Below are 22,382 nucleotides of genomic sequence, written 5' to 3' on the forward strand. Positions count from 1 at the left end.
AGGACTTGAATAACCTTGCATCTGGACTACCTGAAGATGTTAATGCATACAAATATCAAGTGGTAATCATGGCCCTGCTACTCTTGATGCAAATATTTTAAAAGTTTTTTTCTATAACCCTTGCAACCCTAATGTGGCCCCACTAAATCCTTTCGGTCAATAGTTTTTTTTAAAAATGAATCTGCACTGCCTGTCTATTAACATGATAAATCATGGCTTAATTGTTCATCATCATCATCAGATTCTTAAAGAATTCCCAATTTGATCTCCCCTATTGTGGCACCACCCTACCCCCGGGGGTCATGATTTAAATCTACAATCTGTAAGGTAGCATTCACATAAGTTTGTCTTTTGTGGTGAAATGGTTCTTCAACAGATTTTGAAAGATGCCGCCATATTTTCACTATTTCTTAATTCTCTCCACTTTGAAGAGGATCAATGTGATCCTTCATTTGAACAATTTTGAATCCCCTTCAACAAATGATGCTTTGAGGCAAGTTTGGTTGCAAATTGCCCACTGATTCTATAGAGAAAGTAAAATATATGAAAGTCCGATATAAAGTTTTGTTCCAATATTATGGCCCTGACATATAATCCCCCTTCGTCCTGCGACAATGATTTGAGCAAATTTGAATCTGCATTCCTTCAGGATGTTTTGTCTATTACATATTGTAATACCGGTATGACTAATCAGGGCCCTACTGTTCTTGAGAAGATTTTAAAAGAATTCTCATATTTTCCCCACTTTAAAACTTTGGTCCCATATTGTGGACCTACCCTACCCCCAGGGACCATGATTTGAAAATGTTTGAATCTGCACCCTTTAAGTTTCAACACAAGACGAGGGCGAGTCAATAACTAACCAGACTTAACTTATTTCCGGTTGAGAGCCGCCTCTTCTTTTTTATATAAATGCCCTCTAGTGTGATGTACTTTGACCAACGGTGTTCAAGTGCCATCAGCCCAGAACTGAAAAAAGTCAGGCTCCTTTCCATTGACCAACTCCTCAACTGCCGTCACGACTTCTTTATCGGACCGGAAAGGACATCCACGGACATCCATTTTCAAGTTTTGGAATAGGAAGAAGTCGCTAGAAGCTAGATCAGACGAAAAGGCAGGATGTGGTATCAATTCATACCCGTTTTACTCTACAGCATCTATTACAACTTTGCAAGTGTGGACTCTCGCGTTGTCCTGTTACTGCAAAATACCTTTAGAGTTTACCTCAGCGTTTTTCACGGATGGTGGTTCTCAGCTGATCTAGCAAGTTTGAATAGTACACTCGTTATTGTACTTCTCTTGGGTAAAAAGTCCAACTTAATAACGCCTTTTGCGACCCAAAATACTGCACACATGGTCATCGCTTTGCCAGCCGATGGTTGCGTCTTGAACTCCTTTGGCCTCGGTGACCCACTGACGACTCTTGAGCTTTATTCTCTGGCTCATAATAATGAACCCTAGTCTCATCTACAATCACCAGACACAATAGAAAATCATCATTTGACCTAAAACGCTTCAACAAGGCGCTGCATACTGATGCTCTGGTTGCCATTTGCTCATCGCTAAGGGATTTGAGGGCCCAATGGGCTGTTGGTTTGCACATATCTAAACGATCATGTAAGATTGTTGAAATACTATCATGTCAAATGCCTAATGTCTGCGCTATTTCTTCCACTTGAATTCGCCTATCGGAGTATACCAGATCCCGAACTTGCACATTTCTTCGTCGGTGGCATCCAGTGGGCTTCATCTTCTAAAGACGTTCTACCGCGTTTGAATTCTCCTACCCAGAATTCAACCTGAGCACAAGATGGTGCAGAAGACCCAAAAACATCGGCCAACTCACATGTATTTCCTTGCCGGTTTTACCTTTTAAATACAAGTACCGAATTATAGCACGGTACTCAACTTTAGATGAAAAGTATGCCTTTGCATCACTAGCCATGTTTGACATTAAATATCTTATTACAGAATGACTCGATACGCGTGCAATTTTGTACCCAGGTATAAAACATGCATTTGAAACAAGGCATAAAAATCGTGACCGTCTCGGTCAATCAATGGGATAGGCTGGTTAGTTATTGAATCGCCCTCGTCTTTTCTGGGCCAGTATTTTTAAAAAAGATTTTAGGATTAGTTCATCCTATCTAACAAATGACTAATTATCTCCCCTTGCAATGGGACATGGATCCTGAAATAAACCAACTTCTAAGCCCCTTACCCAAAGATACTTTCTGTTTCAATATAATCAAAATATTTCTGTATTACGCTCCTCTACACCTCAATACAATTTGTATTGTAGAGGAACAGAGTGTACAAGTCCAATTCTAATTAGATTGGGATGCTTTGTTCCAAGTTCGGATCACACTGGCCAAGTGGTTCTGGAAAAGACTGTTTACAGACAGACGGATGAATAGACAAAAACATACTCGCTTACATGTGAGCGGATCTAACATGTGAGCATGCATCAAAAAGTTCTTCCTCTATGCAATATTATTTATGATTTCCCACGCTTGCGCAGGGTTTCATCTAGTAATATTTATACCGGAATTATAAATCGTATTCTCCTCTATGAACCAACCAATTTCAGCATGCAACACAATCCGTTCATATTGACTATGAACTAGTTTAAAGCACACGTCTGAGAGAGCGTAATGATTTGAGAGAAAAAAACCACATGTCAGATGTGTTACAAAGATCTCGCCAAGTCACATCTCAAATCAAGATTGTGAACTTACATGGATTATCATCCCAATCTTGTGGTCTCCTGGCTCCAAAATACAGTGCATCGTGCAAAGTTGATAAAAGACAGGGTAAGAAGAAGTGCAACGTCATGTCTATGTTTTGACGTACATTACAATATGACTGTGACATAGGTGGATCTTAGGAGTTCGTTATATGCAACAGAATATTTCCCGACATATGAAAGCAATGTAAACAAACGGTGATTTAGTAAATGAATATAAATACAAGAAATAAACATCACTTTTGAGCTGTTCATGGTCAATATGAACGGATTTGGATTTGAGGCAAATTCTGTGTGAATCGCTAGCGCAATTCACAGAATTTGCCTCAAATCCAGATCCGTTCAAATTGACCATGAACAGCTCAAAAGTGATGTTCATTTCATAAATAATAGAAAATAATATTACTTGTCTCCAATAGAACACATTCACAGTAATGGTCCATACATTATTAGTGAGAAAACAATTATTTTACAAATAATTTGGATAAAATTAAAAAAAAACAACAAATTTTATTTTTGAAAATGCATGCAAGTATGAACTATAACACTTCATGTCAGCACATCTCTTGTAGCGCATTAGCAGTTCATGAAAAGTATGCCAGCATAAAGCATTGCAGTTTATACACTCATGTACTTTCAAAGAAGTTATTTCTTATATTTTGAAATTCATTTCTGTTGGAATTTCCAGCTATTAAAATAGACATACTATATTCATCTGCATTCATACGTGCATTGTTTACAACTGCAACACATTCATGAGAAAATTACTATCTTTAAGATTTGTATAGATATCAAAGGCAACAAGAGGTACTGTGAGCAATGCTCACTAAGAATACCCCCCGCTTACCCCAATCTCCCAAAGGGTGTTGGTAATAGGTATAAACTACCTCTTTTCTGAGTGTAAAAAACAAATGGCATGACAAACCGAACCATATTGCTACTTTAATGTCCAGTGCGCTTGACCTTTGACCTTTTGACCCCAAAATCGATAGGGAACATCTTCATCCCATGGGTAGTCCATATATATGAAATGGTGATGGTAGGTGGAAAGAATAACGCTTTAGAGCCCGGAAACCATATTGCTACTTCGATGTCCAGTGTGCTTGACCTTTGGACCCCAAAATCGATAGGGAACATCTTCATCCCATGGGTAGTCCATATGTATGATATGGTGACTGTAGGTGGAAAGGATAACGCTTTAGAGCCCGGAAACCATATTGCTACTTCGATGTCCAGTGCGCATGACCTTTGGACCCCAAAATCGATAGGGAACATCTTCATCCCATGGGTAGTCCATATGTATGATATGGTGACTGTAGGTGGAAAGGATAACGCTTTAGAGCCCGGAAACCATATTGCTACTTCGATGTCCAGTGCGCTTGACCTTTGGACCCCAAAATCGATAGGGAACATCTTCATCCCATGGGTAGTCCATATGTATGATATGGTGACTGTAGGTGGAAAGGATAATGCTTTAGAGCCCGGAAACCATATTGCTACTTCGATGTCCAGTGCGCATGACCTTTGGACCCCAAAATCGATAGGGAACATCTTCATCCCATGGGTAGTCCATATGTATGATATGGTGACTGTAGGTGGAAAGGATAACGCTTTAGAGCCCGGAAACCATATTGCTACTTCGATGTCCAGTGCGCTTGACCTTTGGACCCCAAAATCGATAGGGAACATCTTCATCCCATGGGTAGTCCATATATATGATATGGTAACAGTAGGTGGAAAGGATAATGCTTTAGAGCCCGGAAACCATTGCGTCTACAGACGGACGGATGGACGGACAACCCGATTCCAGTATAACCCCCCCCCCCCCCCCCACAACTTGTTGCGGGGGATATAAAAACATTAGAAATGTAAATATAGTGAAATATATTCCACTTTAATCATGAAAATGATACAAATCACAAAAGGCAGTGATTATAATGTTATGATATATAAAAAATACTTAATAAATAAAAAGCAAGAACTATATATCACATGTTCATAAAATAGTATGTTGGTAGAATAAATTGATATTCTTAACGACTTAAAATAATCGAGATTAAAGCTTGTAAGAAAACAAATGTTGAAGATGTGATGTGTCAAGCAAAAGTGACTGGAAACATGTAGCTAAGTCTTTGTAAAAGACTTATTTGTCCTTTACAGGAACGATGTTTCAAATTAGCATGACTCAGTATTCATAAAACTATAAAAAAACCAAAAACAAAACAAAAAAAAAACCCGTCAGACAAAAATTCAGAAGGAACTACAACATAAATGTACACAGATTGAATAACACATACATCTACTCACTGACCCTTTGAGTTACAATTTTACTTTCTCATTCAATCTACAATCTCTCAAATAAAATAAAGTAATATTTGTTCATCTGAAGCACCACTAAAGTATGGCACCACTAAAATATGACAATATAATTGAAAAGCATGATACATTGCGAGACACACGAGTACAATTACGTTGTGATACAACAGTCTGTCACATTGAAAGGAAATGTATCTGAGATAGGTTTCATTCCACCATTCTTTTCAGCATAAAACTATTTGTTCAGGCATAAACTCACTCTTTGTTTTTCCATTAAGCCAAAAGAAAAAAGAAAAAAAAAGGTGTGTTTTCGTTTACCCGACCAACCCTAAATTAAATTTTTTTTTCCTGACCCAATTTTCAGATAAATTCCAGTCCTTAATTTATGTACACTTCATTTCTCAAATTAAATAAATTTAATAAGTACAGGCTCGATATTCAAATTATCGGAAAATCGGAAATTGTCAAAATGGTGTCGTGTATGCTTTCTGCAAGTAGACCAACACAGATTCACATGCAATCATGTATGAAATAGAGTAAAATCAGTTGTCAAAATGTCATTTTTTGGTTTATTCTAGTATTTTACCCATTACTGAACACTTGATGCAACATGTCAGTACTCACAAATGTATGTATCGTGTATAAGTTTCTTCCCCAGTGATACCAGGCAAATTTTTACTGAATAAACAAAAAACCAAAGAAAAAATATTTGCCTACAACAATCCTAATTTTTTTCCCCAAGATGTAATAGGAAACACACCTATTTCATTTATTTATTTTTTTGGCTTCATCCATGTGGTTCCTGTAGCATCTGGGTTCTGTAGCTCCAAGTCCTGTGACCTGCCGGTCCTGTATTAAAAGGGTTCTGTAGTGTGTGGGTCCTGTATGATGCAAGTCCTGTAGGATGTGAGTCCTGTGATGTGTGGGTTCTGTATCAAAATGGTTCTGTAGTGTGTGGGTCCTGAGAGGTTGGTCCTGTAGCGTTTGGGTCCTATAGTGCGTGGCTCCTGTAAGGTGTGGGTCCTGTAAGGTGTGGGTCCTGTAGTGTGTGAGCCCTGTAAGGTGTGGGTCCTGTGAGATGTTGTTCCTGTAGCGTTTGGGTTCTGTAGCATTTGGGTTCTGTAGCGTTTGGGTCCTGTAAGGTGTGGGTTCTGTAAGGTGTGGGTCCTGTGAGATGTTGGTCCTGTAGCATTTGGGTCCTGTAGTGCATGGCTCCTGTAAGGTATGAGTTCTGTAAGGTGTGGGTCCTGTAGCATTTGGGTCCTGTAGTGTGTGGGTCCTGTAAGGTGTGGGTCCTGTGAGATGTTGGTCCTGTAGCGTTTGGGTTCTGTAGCATTTGGGTCCTGTAGTGCGTGGCTCCTGTAAGGTGTGGGTCCTGTAGCTCTGGTGAGGTTACACTTTGTCCTGTTCTCTATTAGATTCATTACCAACAGGCTTGATACTGACTTTCTCATCCTCTGGGTCTAGATAATTATACAGGGGGAACTCGCAACAGCACAGACATTTAAAAAACCCTGGAAGGCAGCCATAGCAGGAAGGGGGTAGGAGGATCAGAGGGCTGGTCCTTTTCTTGTACTGTAAGTAAGCTTCATCTCTGCAATAAATGATACAACAATGTATAACAAAATTTTGAATTCAATGTGTTTTTCATCTGAAGAAAATGAAAATCAACCAGCTACTTTGAGCTTTTAAGGTTTATTAGAGAATGGAGCAATGGATATCAGAATATCAATTGAACACTATATAGTTTTTTAATTTTTCTACGATTGGTGATGTTAAATTCCTTTCAATATCTCTCATCACATATTTTCTCAAGTAATGGGATAATTTACAGTCAAACCTGTATTAAGAGACCGTCCAACGGAGAATGGAAAAAAGGTCACATATGACAGGTGGTCTCTTAATACAGGTTGCCTATTTTCCACAGTTAATTGATAAAATTTTGCGAATAATTTGTACAATGGAGAAAATGACTACATGTATTTGGAATTTATCATTAAGAATATCAAGTACGGTTTAAATAGTTGTAAAATAAAATTAATAATACACTGTAGTTAAAAATCTAGAATGTTGTATCATAATTTATTATTCATTACATTTTATCTGTTTAAGAATGATAAACATGCATTTCATATTACACATTTACGTGAGATTTATATCTCATTTATGAACTGCATGTAAATTTTCTAAAACTTATAAACACTTTGTTGTAAAGAGTATTTATGTATAGCCTACTTGTACACTAACTAAAAAATGCAATGCTTGTGGTAAAAAAGCAAATGAAGTGTTGTGTCTCCTTTTGTACAATACATGCTGGAAATATGTTATTCAATTTGAGAAACATTATTTAAATAAATCACAATATCGATTCATTGTACATGCACAGCAAATCTTTTAAGCTTTGAACTAATGCAGGCAACTTTCTTGAACTCGGACGTGTCAAATACTCGGGACATGTCAAAGTGAGCCGCTAGTTCCGGTCATTATTCTAGAAACCTCGAGTATCTCATGCAGGAAAAATTTCAGTCCTAAAGCACAATATTTACCTGATTTATAAAACGAAAGTGTTAGGGGCGATAATTCCCAGAATAGTCGGCTCAACCAAAATCGAAAGTAGTAATCGCGGTGTAATCAAAAAATGTACAGTCGTTAAATAGAGGTAAATTTTCGTGAAAATACACGAAAAGGTTGTAGAAATCATGGTCGTTGGTCGCGTTAGACAGGTAGTCGTTTAATACAGGTACAATATATAAAGTAACGTCTTGGGGGGAACTTTTTATGGTCACATACGACAGTGAGTCGGTTAATACAGTGGGTTGCTATGGCAGTTTTGACTGTACTACAATTTATTTTATCTTCCTTTCAATATCTGCTATAGTAAAGAGGTGATTTTCTATGATTAGTGATTTTCAGTATCTCTCATCCGATTTTATATAAGGAAGAGGGAACATTTTCTATGATTGGTGATTTTAACTTTAAATACATCTCATCTGATTTTTCCCTGGTAGAAGTATGACTTTCTGTGATTGGTCATTTTGACTTACTTTCGATATCTCTCATCTGATTTTTTCTCTAGTAGCGGAATACCACTAAGGAAGAGTAAAATAGCCATGGTAAACAGTGGACTGAGAACTCCAGCCCACTTCCCATCCACACAGATACTCGTGCTGATAATGAACATCCCAATCCAAATGATGATTTCGCCAAAGTAGTTAGGGTGGCGGGAGACTTTCCACACACCTACAATAAGTATCAACATTTTCAAAACTGCTTTCCATTTTTCAGCTATACAAATTCTAAGCATTACTATAGTAAGGAAATGAATTGCCCTGGTAGTCTAGTTGTTAGAGTACTTGCTTCACAATTCAAGGCCCGGGTTTGATTCTCTATTCCAGAGCAAAACATAGCTAGTGACTGTTACTACTCCAAGAACTTGGCATTAGAGGTAAATATTACAGGTGTTCTCAGACATGAACTGTGTCTCAGGATAAAGAACCCTCACCACAACAGGTCATAGTTCCATGCATAAGTCAAATATTTGAAGGCACTTCACTTAAAGCTGGTGATGTCTTTATATGTTTGAAAAAATACATGAATGGGACAAAAAATGGGACGTATAACAACACATACATGTATTTTCTATAAATCACATCTCAGTAAGTCATGCAGGTCTATGTGTAAAGTACATATATTGATCATATTAAACATCACCTTTATCGCACCATTTGCCTTTGTTGGCAGGATTATTTCTGAAACCAAACTTCTGAAAGTCTGCAAAGGTTTCAATCAATAATCCTGTAACAAACAGTACAGCACCAATAATGTCCTGTGGTGTCCAGTCATTGTCAGGGGTCAGATAAACAGCACTGTCTGGGGCATTCACAAATATTACAGGAAGACTAACTGTAAACACCCAAAATGCCTGTAAATAGAAGGGGGATAAATATACACATGTATGTTACATGGCTTAGTAATCTGTGAACCAAAGGGGGTCACATATGTTACATTTGGTAATCTATAATCTATATCACATGTATTAGGACCAAAAATTACCTGTTGTAACCAATAACTCATTATTGCTGCAATTTTTTGTGTGCATCATACATTGTATGTGCTTGTCTGTGATACAGATGTTTCAACACGACATCAGACAATTAGATTATCAGCCGTACACATCAATCAACAACAAAGGCATCCCAACATATTTTTTTCACTTCTCAATTAAGGAGGTAGATCCAACTAAAAATCACATATCAAAACCATTTTTCATTATCTATCAGGAACCGGATACACTATGTACTCAACACATTTTATTGAGGTCTTTGTACATGTTTGTGTCTGTAAAGTTTTAATAACACAGAAGAAATGATGGGTCATTGTCAAGACATTTAACTCTACTACAACTTTCAACATCATTTAAAAACAAGAGGCACATGGGCCACATCGCTCACCTGAGTCACCTTGGCCCATATCTAAAGATTTTCTTCATATATTAGTATGTAAATTTTTTATCCCTCATTGTGACCCCATCTTACCCCCGGGGCCATAATTTGAACAAACTTGAATCTGCACTATATCAGGAAGCTTTCATGTAAATCTCAGCTCTTCTGGCCCAGTGGTTCTTGAGAAGATTTTTAAATGACCCCACCCTATTTTTGCATTTTTGTGATTATCTCCCCTTTGAAATGGGCATGGCCCTTTATTTGAATAAAGGATGCTTTGCGCCAAGTTTAGTTGAAATTGACCAAGTGGTTCTGGAGAAGAAGATGAAAATGTGAAAAGTTTACAACAATAACGAGGATGACAGACAACGGACTTTTGATCAGAAAAGCTCACTTGAGTCTTCGACTCAGGTGAGCTAAAAAAGAAAAGAAAAATGATCAATTGAGTCTATAGGATATAAATTTAATGCAGCTATATCAATTCTAAATGCTGTATCTATGTAGTATATCAAAATGTATTGGGATTTCATGTAAAATGTTGTCACTGCTTTTTCACAAGTCCAAATGATGTACATGTACGTAATCTACATATTATTGACTACTACACCTGAAAGGTCCAGAATCCTGCAAATGCCAGGCAGTTTTCCCTCTTATCATCAAATCGTTTGTCTTCTCCAATCTTTATAATCCTGTAGAGCAGATAACCAGAAAGACGAAGGCCCCATATAACAATGAAAACAGTCACCATAATCTGACGCCATTGGTATGTCTGGAAAAGAAGAACAGGACCGTGGTATAAAACATGTATTATAATGAAAGAACCATGTAATGCAAATAATTCTACTTACTTCTGCAAGGAAAAATGTTAGTACTCCCAAAATAACAAAGTTCGTGCCCCCTGCAAAGTCCGTGACTTTGTCAAACTTGCATGAGCACGCCAACAAGAAGAAGGAAAACTGCATGGCAACTGTCACAATGGCACATATCGCCAAATTGTTTGTGTCCGTCTCAAAAACGAGCATTTTACCGAGTTTGTGCAAAAGATTCAAGTTGTAACCTGAAACATGTAAGAGTGGTGTTACACTACATAGAATACTTAATATTTGCTTTTATTCAACAGTAATGTAAAAGAAAAAAAAAGTGGTGGAAATAATGCAATCAGTTTAAAATATTTCTGCTAATAATGTGCCAGGGTTCAAATGGGGCCATGGGGCATTCTCACACATGAAAGTCAAAAATACAATTAAATTTCATGATTATGCATAAATCTACCCCCCCCCCCCCCCCCTATACACATTTTAATAAAATTTTGGTTATTTTTTTTGCGAATTGCGTTGGACATGTTCATAAATTATCCTATGAACAACATACAATGTAGGACGATTATATCTATAATCTAGTACATGTGTATAGCTGGTGTATGAAAATGTGATGTACAATGCAAGTATTTTGTATAATGGTTTCTAACAGGTCTGCCCACGATTAAACCGTTATATTTTATTTAACATCTGTAATATTTTTTAACATTCTATTTTTAGGGGTACATGTTTGTCATATTCTTTAACAGTGTTTAAGCCTATAGGAGCTAAATTATTAACAGATTAATAAACGTGTGTAATCTTTCCTTACCCTCCCACAAAAGTTTTTTTTAAGTTAGGCCTATATAATATCATATCCATATCTAACATATATAATATTTTCTTACCTTTTAAAACCCAGCCGTGCTTAAAAAGCTTGCGTAACTTAAACAAACTTGGAGATGAACTGCATTATATAACACACGTGTATACAAAGTTATACAAACACACCAAAACGTGACCGGATGTTTTGAGTTTGGTTCCTCCGAGTACCAGTTTAAATTAAATTCGTATTTCGTCATTCAGCTGTTTCGGTCCTGTTAGAAATAAACTTTTCAGCTTTAGTGGGACACGTGTGTTACATGTGTCAATACGCGTAGCTCACCTAAGCTGAAGGCTCGCGTTTTCTGATTACTCTTTAGCTCACTTGAGCCGAAGGTCCAAGTGGGTTTTTCTAATCAAAACTTTCCGTTGTCCGTCATTGGCGGCGTCGTAAGCTTCTCACATTTTCATCTTCTCCTCCAGAACTTCAACCAAACCGAGCACAAATCATCTTTGGGTGAAGAGAATTCATGTTTGTTCAAGTGAAGGGTCATGTCCTCTGTGTCCTCATCAAAGGGGAGATAATCGTAAAAACAGGATGGGGCATTTAAAAATCTTCTCAATAACCACAGGACATAGCCTGCACTTGTTTCTGTAAATAACTTACGACCTCTGTATACTAATAATAAACGCATGTTATTATTAGTATACGGAGATCGTAAGTTATTTACAGAAACAAGCTAGTGTCTGTGCCACAGAGCCGGAAAAGTTCAATTTATGTGGAAGCTTTCTGACATACTCCCCAGATAGCAAGACAACGTCGGGCCAATGTTGGCCCAATTTATTTTTACAACGTTGGGCCACTGTTGGTAGTCCTATGTTGGCCCACGGTCATTTTGCTCATCGGCCCAACGTTGGTCCAACATGTTGGCATACTGGTGGGCCAATGTAGGTATAATTGTAAGCCAACTTACAGCCAATATAATATTGGTAGTTGGTTGTTTTGGTTGGCCCTTTGTTGAAATGATGACATTACTGTTGGGCCAACGTAGATAATATTGTAAGCCAACTAACAGCCGACAAATAGACTGGTTGGTTATAGGTTGGCCCTTCATTGGTTGAAAGGATAGGTCGGATATTGACGGTTATTGATCTAAAGCTTCTTTTTTGTTGGTCAATTGTTGGCTATACTAGTAACTTACATCTATGAAAACAAATTGAATGAATACCTGTTGAAAATACATTTGTAAATTATACTTATATTGACCTTTTCCCATGATTGTTTGAAAAAGTACAATACACATTTTGACCTGCATTCATAATGCATAAATTTAGAAAGAAAACATTACAAATGATTCTCTGTAAAATGATTTTTTATATGAATTAAATTGTCAAAAGTTACAAAATAGGTTTGAAATAGATGATGGTAGACATTTCTGGAAAATAATGATTTAAAAGTTTTCAATCCTGGCTCACTTCCTCGCTGTCCTTTTGTTGCCTTTGCCGCTCTTTCAGATTTTCTTTTTTATCCTGATAGCCTCTGATTGAAAATACAAATAATTTGGTATTGAAAACAAATCAAGTACTGGTACAGAATCCAACATATAGATCATATAATTAAGTCTTTTAAAGACAATAACGTACATGTATATTACAGGTGCATATTGGTCTATAAACCTGAGTATACCTCTATCAAAAAACATGATCATGTATACAATAAACATTAGATGGAGACAAGTTGAGAGAAAAATGTTCAATGCTCTACTACTTACTTACTATGTCTCTTAATTCTAGATTTGATAGCCGTCTTTTTGTTCCTTTCCCACTCCAATTTAATTGCAATGCTAAGGTTGTCGCCATAAAAAAGGACAGTATCCCTGAACACATGTTTGAACACTGTCGCCTCCAATGCATACAAGTTTTCCAAGCTTTAAATCACAAACATATATTTATATTAGTTAACTGAAACGACCTTTAGATACATGTACAAAATAATAAATGTATAGTGTAGTATTTATTACAAATGTACAAAACAATGTATTTTACATGTACAGTATTGAAGTGAACTTAGCAGAGCAACAACCAAATACAGGCACCTAGCACGAGTTACTGAATATCTACATTAACTTCAAGTGCCTTTGAGCATAAACATGATAAGAATGGGAACAATTTACACAGTAAATTTGAAATATATTAAAGATGATTATAAATATATTCATACTTACATCTTTTTTAAGAAGCAGCTGCATGTAACAGTTGAATAATCCAAAATTTTAAACTCCCACTTCTCACTTGCTCTGCATATTGAGTTTATCAACCATCTGTGAGTAATTGAATTTGACGGCTCATTCCACAGTTTGGTGTTTTAATCGCTGCGACTCCCCAGTTTTAACAACTCGCCTGAGCTTTGTTTCAATCTAATTATAAAACTGGTTGGAGTGTCTTGATTTATATATTTATTCACATCCTGTCCCAAGGAACTTATACTGTTATAAGAAAACTTTTATTCAGTTTTCTAATGCAACACTCATGAAACAATTTAAGTCATTCATTCATAGATTGGGTTAAAATTTTGAGCTTAGGATTTCAAATATAAATAAATAATCATGCACCCGCTTCAAAGAATAGAAAAAACAACGACTATTCAATGTGTTGGTCACATTCTTAAGTTCTTAAAAACAAATATAAATGGATGTAGTCATCCAATTGCATGCATGAACAAAGAATGTCCTCTAACTATATCAGAATCTGCCTCTTCAATGCAATCACAACATTCTCGTGTGAAAAATGTACTAAGTATGTTGATAAACTTTTCTCTCGCCCCTCGATTTGGTCCCTCGCTTCGCTCAGCACCAAATGTCTTGGTACTCTAGAAAAGTTTACCAACATATACTTGGTGAGTGTCAACTTTGTATGTTATGTTGTGACTGTTTGTATTTGTATGTTATATTGCACTGCAGGAAAGTTACCAGCACGACTACTACCTCGATGCGCACACACCAAGTTCCTCAATAACATATCTTTTTGAGTATGATACAGATACAGATACAGAAAGTGATGTTTAGCAATGCAGGACAGTGCGCAGTAGGTTGATATTTATTTATTTGATAGAATGCATACTTAGTGATTTCAGTGTAAATTTATCATTTAAGTATACAGTACGTACATGCAATCATATTTACACTCATTATATATAATGCTATTGATGAAGTTTGGGTGTTAGGTCACGTATGCAACTCGGTATGCAAGATTCATAATTATGTAAAAACGGAAGATAACTCCATCTGCGCCATGTGTGTTTTTTCTTTGTCTCTGGTTGAAAGAGCTATGGCTCTTTGCACATGTGTCAGTATTTAGGTATCGTACATTTATGTAAGTATAGTCGATAGTAACTATTATAGTTATAATGAAGTGAATTCTATTGATAATATACCCTTTTTCAGTATGTGTACTACGTCACAATTAACATTGCTAAGATGTGTACTACATCATAATTAACATTGCTAGGATGCATGATCATATTTGACTGAAGTAACTTGTAGTTACAATGTTATTCTTTTACATTTATTGTAGTAAATCGTAATCAACACAATCCTCATATTCAACGTAATCAGCATATTCAACGTAATCATCATATCAACGTAATCATCATATCAACGTAATCATCATATCAACGTAATCGTCATATTCAACATAATCATCGTATTCATCGACATCATCATAACGAATAAAAATTAAACGCACTCACAAGGAAAATTGTCTCATCTCTGGCCAGTACAATAGGAATTAATAAAAAAAATAAATTGAGACAGCTCTTTAAAAATCTTATCAAGAACCAATAGGCCAATTTTAATCAAACTTGGCACAAATCATCTCTTGGTAAAAAGATTTGGATTTCTCCAAATAAAGGGTCATGTTCCTTCCTAAAGGGAAGGGGGGTATCAAGAAATGGCAAAAGTGGGATGTGGTCATTTAATCGAAAATCTTATTTTCAAGAACCACTGGGCCAGAAAAATTGAATTTTACATGAAAGCTTCCTGGTACAGTGTACATTCAAGGTTGTTCAAATCATGACCCCCGCGGTAAGGTGGTCACACGGATTAAAGGTTTAGATTGGGATATATGTATAGGGAAACTCTCTATCTTCTCATTAGGAACAGCAGTACCATCAATACTCGTATTAAGGGGAAATGATTGTGACGTTTTTGAAGTCATTGTGCAACTCAAACTGACGTATGTAGGTCATGGATGTCGTAACATTGATTGAATATGATTCTTGTTGATATTGGGTTGTTTTTTTTTTTAAAAGTATTGATACATAGCATTTAACAATAGAAACCAAATCTTGATTAAATAATTTGAAGGCAGTACCGAGCTGATGTTTTTAACGATTGTAACGTATAACGACACATGCGCGTGATTTTCGGCACAATGTTTACGTTGTCAGCAGACGGAAATTGACAGATGGCGAGGTATCGCAAACACGGATGTAGGTCTGCAAAAAATGTTTCTAGATATTCTAAGATCTCTTCTACTCAGAAGAAACGGTGGACAAAGGAGCCACAACACTCTGATCACAGTTGCTGTGCACGTAAGTAGCCAACACCGACAAATATAGTCATATAGTTAGATCCGCCCACTTAACGACCAGTCGCTTTGTTTCGGTTCAATGAAAATACAATAATGTAGCCTAAAGTAGCACAATAAGTATGTAAATACAATGCCTGGCTACAAGTCTATCGGTCTTTTTTCACTGAGAAGTTCAATGTGAATGCACCAGAGGTTGTCAATATCCTAGAACTAGAACTACACGTCTAAAGTGCATATAAACATATAAATATGTCTCATCGATCAGAGAAAATGGGATTCCGTGTGCATACATGCAGAATATTTATTTGCAAACATCTATATAAGCTGGGTTCAAATATTCCTTGTGAATTCAAAATTCTGTGACAAGTATTTCGATCTGAACATTTGCACATTTTTTTTACATCATTTATCTTAGCCAAAATTTCCAAACACAAACAATATTAACATGCTTTAATGTAAATTAGAAATTTACTCTATCATCAACTACTTAGCAGCACTCATCAAATAATAAGCAACTTCTTTAAATCCTACATAATTTGTTACATGTAGGACTAATTTACAGACATGAATTAACAGAATCCAGCGTCTGTATACAACAGGAAGTGGTCAAGGGGAGAACAACTGGACTTAGAGAATAGTTTTATTTATTTCCCATTAAAAACTCATAAAACATATTTGCAAGTGATATTGTAAAAGTGTTTAAAAATCCCATTCAATAAGACACCCACCCACCCCTTATAACCTCCTTCCCATAGAACATATCATCTAGCTCTCCCCCAAACCATGAACCACCATTAAAAAAAGGAATAGTGTTTGGTTGTTTTTTTTTGGGGGGAGGGGGGGGGGGGTATGTGTGTGTGTGGCAACGATTTGAACTGAAATTTTTCAAATTTTATTTCCCCATTTTCAATGTTTACAATGCGTAAACAAAGGTATTTCTGATGGTCAGGAAAGCAATTGTTGAATTACAAGTGAAATACATCACTCACAAGTCTTTGTGATGTAAATATAACAGGAAGGGAGAAAATGCAACGGACCAGACCGGGATTTGAACCCGGGCCCCCTGAATCTCTAGCCAAGTGCTCTACCAACTGAGCTATGTGGCCACCGCTTATAGAACCCGGCTGACCGCTACATTGCTCCCTCTTTAAATTGTCTTTGCTCTTGTATACATCAACCCAGGCTCTTAATCCCCTGGCAGACATTTTCACCTGTCAGTTCCAGGGCTGGTCTATGGCCCAAAATGTAACAGGAGGGGAAAATATGCAATAGACCAGATCGGGATTCGAACCCAGGCCCCCTGAATCTCTAGTCAAGTGCTCTACCAACTGAGGTAACTGACCACCGCTGATAAAACCCCTATGACTGCTACATTTTTCCCTCCTGAAATGTATTCACACTGGAAGACATCAACGCAGGATGTTAATCCCCTGGTAGGTATTTTCACTTGTCAGTTCCAGGGGCTGGTTCACGGTACCAAAAGTAACAGGAAGGGAGAAAATGCAACGGACCAAACTGGAATACGAACCCGGATCCCCTGCATTTCTAGACAGGTGCTCTACCAACTGAGCTATCCGACTACCGGCGATCGAACCCGGCTGACCTCCACATTCCTCCCTCCTTAAACTGTCTCCGACATCGAAGACACAACCCAGATTCTTTTGCCCCTGGCAGGACTTTCATCTTGAAGTCCAGGAGTGATCAACGGCACCAAATGTAACAGAAAGGGAGAAAATACAACGGACCAGACTGGGACTCGAACACGGGCCCCCTTGTCAGGTGCTCTACCAACTGAGCTGTCCGGCACCGGCGATAGAACTCGGCTGCCTGCTACATTCCTCCATCCTTTAATGTCTTCACACTTGAAGACATCAACCCAGAACCTTAATCCCTAGGCAGGCCTTTTCACATGTCAGCTCAAGGGGCTGGTCACGGCACCAAATGTAATAGGAAGGGAGAAAATGCAACAGATCAGACCAGGATTTAAACCCAGGCTCCCTGAATCTCTGGTGTTTTACCAACTGAGCTAACTAGCCACCGGCGATCAAACCCGTCTGACCGCTGTATTTCTCCCTCCTTCAATTTTTTTATCCCTCGAAGAAACACCAGATTCTGTAGCCCATGACAGGACTTTCACTTGCAAGTCCAGGGATGGTCAACGGACCCTATCGGAGTTTGAACCTGGGCCTCCTTAATCTTTATTATCGGTTACATAGTTTGGTGCCGTGACCAGGATTCCTGAATAAAAAACCACGGCTTCACATCCTTCTAGTTTGATATGGTAGGGCGAGTTACATCGACACCTAGAGTTGAAAAGTTATAATCTACCCAGGGTGCAAGGAGTAAGCTTTTGTCTGTCCGTCGTCATTCTCCTTTTCCCTCTGTGGTGGATGAATGCGAGAGTGTAGAAGGACAGAGTATTCATAATCAAATTTCAGATATGGGGAAAGCACTAAACGAGCTGATATCTGACTACCAGGGATGCAGAGACGAGCTGGAGCAGACATTGAGATGTAGACGCCATGTTTCATTTGGGTGTGAATGAGAGAAAAACAGAAAACAGAAACTTCTCTAGCAAGCATAAGAGAAATGCATGAAAGTAGAGCACCTGCACCAATATATTTTGCAATGAATGAGAGAGATGCGAGAGGTCATGATAGGTTGCAGACAACTATGTCTGCTGCCTCTGCAGATACTAGTAGTCCCCACAGACAGGTTAAGAAAAGATAAAGAACCAGACAAGTGTGGGGGTAGAAGTCGAGCTTGGCCAGATTATCTTGTGCATTTTGAGCAAGTGTATGCCGTTGATGGTTGGTCATATGCATATATGTCCCAACAGCGTATTATGTCCTTTTAAGGTGAGAACATATTAGGTGAAATATCTCAAAGCCAACTTAAAGATTATGGTACTCTTAAATCCATTTTAGTACATATATTTTGCCCCCAGGAGCTCATAGTAGACCTCAATTACGCAAGGTGGAGGAAAGTCCCTCTGATCAGGGGTATGCTCTTAGGAGATTAGGAAATCTAGCTTTCCCAGACATGTCTTATGCAGATAGGGAAATAGTCATTGTAGAGCAATTTATGAATAACATTGGGAATACTGACATTTGGTCTCGTGTCATTTTACACCATCCTAAGGTATTAGAGAGTGATATTTCTTCAGCCACATAATTCAAAGCAGTTAAGGGGCAACACATTTCTATCACTAAGCCTAATTGTTGCTGTACAGTCTAGTCAAGTTAAATCCCCTGATGAATTGTTAAGTGCATTGAAGTCTTTAGAAATTAGCATTGAATTAATAAACTGTCTAATAAGCAACGGGAAGGTAAACGTCAGTTAGGAAAAGTTGTAGAAAGTTACAATTGTCATAAATTGGGCCATATAGCAAAATTTTGTACGGCTTAAAACACTAATGTCCCTGTTAAGGTAGGTCAAAGTAACACCAAATCTGCTTCAACCCAGTCTGAAAATATTCAGGAAAACAGGTAGGGGTAACCCTAGAAGCCCATAGGGTTCCTCAGAAAATTAGAGTAAACTTGGTGCAGAAAACGTGTAAATAAGTTTTTAGCTGACACTGGTTCTCAGGCTTGTTTGATTGACAATGTTTGTATGCATTTAGAAAATAGACCCCCTATTAGACCTTGCTCTTTGTTTTTGTCCACTGCGGATGTTAGTGAAATGCGTGTTTTAGGGAATATTGCCTTAGAATTTCGGATAGGAGATATTATGTTTTTGTTATGAATTCATTGTTACTGAGTTGGGAAAATTGAGTTGGTATCGATTTCTCCGAGAGCAATGATGTGGCATTTCATATATCCAGAGGTCTCTTAGTGCTTGGAGGTCAGTCTGTTCTGTTAGGAAGAGAGACAGCTCTTGTCTGGCTAGAGTTAAAGTTGCCAAGAACATAGTTGTTTCCCCTGACTGCGAATTGGTATATTGTAATAGTTCCTACCTATTCATTTGACAGTGTTGACAAATCTGTACAAAGTTTGATTGAGCCCTATCAGCTTTTTAATCAAAAGGTTCTGCTAGTTTCTACATGTAGGACTTTAGGCAATCCAGAGAAGATTTTATCTTTAATTGTAAATATTTCCAACAGTCCTGTTAGGTTCAAGAAACACACAATTGTAGCTTCTGTACACGAGGTTTACATTTTGAATTCAGAGCCTGGGAGTGATCTTATTTCTCCAGAGCTCCCTCAACATTTACTGTCTACGTATGAGAGGCCTAGTTGCAATTTATCTGGAAAAGAAAATTCTCAGTTGGTAGAACCCTGATACAATTTTCCGGTTATTTCTGGCATGTGCAATGCTCCCAGTTGTTATGAGAGGTTAATTGAATTAGTTCTCAGAAGTCTGAGATGGGGAAAATGCCTTTGCCATTTAGATGACAGCATTGCCTTTGGAAAATGTTTTGATCAAGTTTTAGAAAATCATAAGATCGTGTTTACTAGACTTGGGCCATCGAATTTGACTTGGGGAAACCTTGCAAATGTGATCTGTTTCAAAATGTAGTACCATTTCTATGTCACATAGCGTCAGACAAAGCAATTCAGTATGATTCTAGTAAATGTTACAAAGTTAAAGAATGACCTGTGTCTAATAACATGTCTGATGTTAGAAGTTCTTTTAGGTCTAGCTGATTACGATAGGAGGTTTATTCCTGAGTTTTCAACCATTGCCGCTCCCTTAAATTATTTAACTAGAAAAGGGAAGAAATTTTGTTGGACTTCTAAATGTCAGACCTCCTTTGAGTCTTAAGGAACCTCTTTGTTGAGTTCCTATTCTAGCTTATCCAGATAGTACATCAGAATTTATTTTGGATACAGATGCTAGCATGTTAGGTATAGGTGCTGTTTTGTCTTAGATTCAGAATGGTGAAGAGAAGGTTATAGCTTATGCCAGTAGAACATTGAAAAGTCAGAAGTCAGTTATTGTACCATTTACAATGAAGTAGTTGGCAGTGGTTACATTTATCAGGCAGTATCAACATGTCTTGTGGGGGTAGACATTCCACGATCAAAACATATCATGCATCGTTTATCTGGCTTAAGAATTTCAGGAATCCAGAAGGAAGTTTGGCTGGATGGCGTTCAGTATTAGAGACGTATGATTTTTGCCATTCAGAATAGGCCAGGGAGGTTGCATTTTAATGCCGATGGTTTGTCCAGGCCTTTCAGTTACTGCAAACGCAAGGATTGTCCTGATTGTCATTTGGGGGAGTATGTAGATTCTGGTAGTCAAACAGATTAGTGCCCATGCAATTGGACAGAAATTCATTGTCCTCTCCCACTGGGATTGTTTCTGTGAGAACCGTAGATAGATTCAATTCGGCGGAGTCAGGGTCTCGCAATTCTGCTGATGACAATGGTGTAAGTTGTGATTATGAAATGGTGTCTAACTGGTTAGATACTTGGTCAGTTGATCAATTAAGAACTTGGTAGCATCAAGAGCCTGGAATTAGACAGTTTATCAATTTGAAAGAAAGCATCATAGTTAAGCCTCCTAGATGCGTCTCCTGACTTAAAAACTTATTATGTTTTATGAGAGTCTTTGAAAACAATATGTGGTATTACAAGTGGATTTTACCAAATGATAGGGAGTCTTTGTTGTTAGTTGCTTAAAGGCAAACCAGATCTCAGATATTTCATGATTTATATGATAACAGAAATGCTGGTCACTTGAGTATAGAGCGTACCACAAAATCTGTCAATCGTAGGGTGTATTGGCCTGTTATGTCTTCTGGCATTAAGCGTTAGTGTAAAGAGTGGGATGTTTGTGTGAAAGCTGGTCCAGGTTTAAGAAAATCTCCTCTTCACCAGTCAATCACAGGCGCTCCATTAGATAGGGTACACTGTAGGCATAGATAATCTAGCAATGACAATGAGTACATCATAATTTTCTGTGATTATTTTTACAAGTCGTCTGAAGCTTGGACAGTTTCTGTTCATACTGCATTGGCAGTTTTGAGACAAAGTAGTAGCTGAAAGTTTCTGTAGATTTGGTTTTCCTAAGTAGATTCACTCAGATCAAGGTCGTGAGTTTGAGTTAGAACTTTTGAACAGTGTCTTGTGTGAGAAATTAGACATCGATAAGACATGCACTAGTCCATATAGGCCACAGTCAGATGATTTAGTTGAGGATGAATGTGACTTTGTTACAAATGTTCAAACGAGAATAGGGATAATTGGGATGATAATATTCCTTATGTCCTTACCGTATGTAGATCTACTTTTCAAGAAAATACAAGTTGCTCTCCAAATCATATTTTGAACCCAGTAGATCATATAGGAAATCCTCCTTCTACTCCTAATTGCCCTGTAGAATATATAGAGTGGTTAAAGGCAGTTTTGGCTGGCACTTACAATTTTGTGTCTGAAACCCTTAGACAGGCAGCAGTCAAGCAAAACAATATTACGATAGGGGATTAAAGCCAAGAGAATAGTCTGAAAATGACTTTGTCTGGAGGTGGTATCTACCAGCTGCCGGTTTAAAGCTAAGTTTGGGCTGTACAGGGCCTATAAAGTGATAAAAAAGATTAATTACTGATGTCGTTTATCGAATTCAGTAAGATTCTAAAAGCCCTTTTCAAGTTGTTCATGTTGACCAACTTTAACCTTGTGAAGGTATCATTCCACTTGAAATTGGACATTTGTGGATAATCCTC

General features: G+C 37.6%; 1 protein-coding gene across 1 annotated transcript; it reads right to left on the reverse strand.

The window, feature by feature from the left end:
* Window positions 1-4,619: 4,619 nt before the first annotated feature.
* LOC125655756 (uncharacterized) lies at window positions 4,620-22,382 on the reverse strand. The gene is made up of 10 exons (XM_056149384.1): window positions 21,933-22,382; window positions 21,414-21,586; window positions 17,820-21,169; window positions 12,896-17,711; window positions 11,210-12,663; window positions 10,353-10,561; window positions 10,112-10,273; window positions 8,774-8,984; window positions 8,107-8,302; window positions 4,620-6,656 (listed from the first exon to the last, which is right to left on the reverse strand). Exons 6-10 carry the CDS (start codon window positions 10,524-10,526, stop codon window positions 6,455-6,457), a joined length of 945 nt encoding a protein of 314 aa, XP_056005359.1. The 5' UTR covers window positions 10,527-10,561; window positions 11,210-12,663; window positions 12,896-17,711; window positions 17,820-21,169; window positions 21,414-21,586; window positions 21,933-22,382; the 3' UTR covers window positions 4,620-6,454.

This window comes from Ostrea edulis, chromosome 1, assembly GCF_947568905.1.
Source record: "Ostrea edulis chromosome 1, xbOstEdul1.1, whole genome shotgun sequence".
NCBI classification, from domain to species: Eukaryota; Metazoa; Mollusca; class Bivalvia; order Ostreida; family Ostreidae; genus Ostrea; species Ostrea edulis.

Excerpts from the sequence above, each read along its gene's own strand:
- LOC125655756 (XM_056149384.1), bottom strand. The coding sequence starts at position 10,526 with ATGCTCGTTTTTGAGACGGACACAAACAATTTGGCGATATGTGCCATT. Across the intron at positions 8,303-8,773 it reads AGGCAAATGGTGCGATAAAG|GTGTGTGGAAAGTCTCCCGC; the intron begins GTGATGTTTAAT and ends TACTTATTGTAG. Across the intron at positions 6,657-8,106 it reads TCAGATGAGAGATATCGAAA|AGATGAAGCTTACTTACAGT; the intron begins GTAAGTCAAAAT and ends CATTTATTGCAG.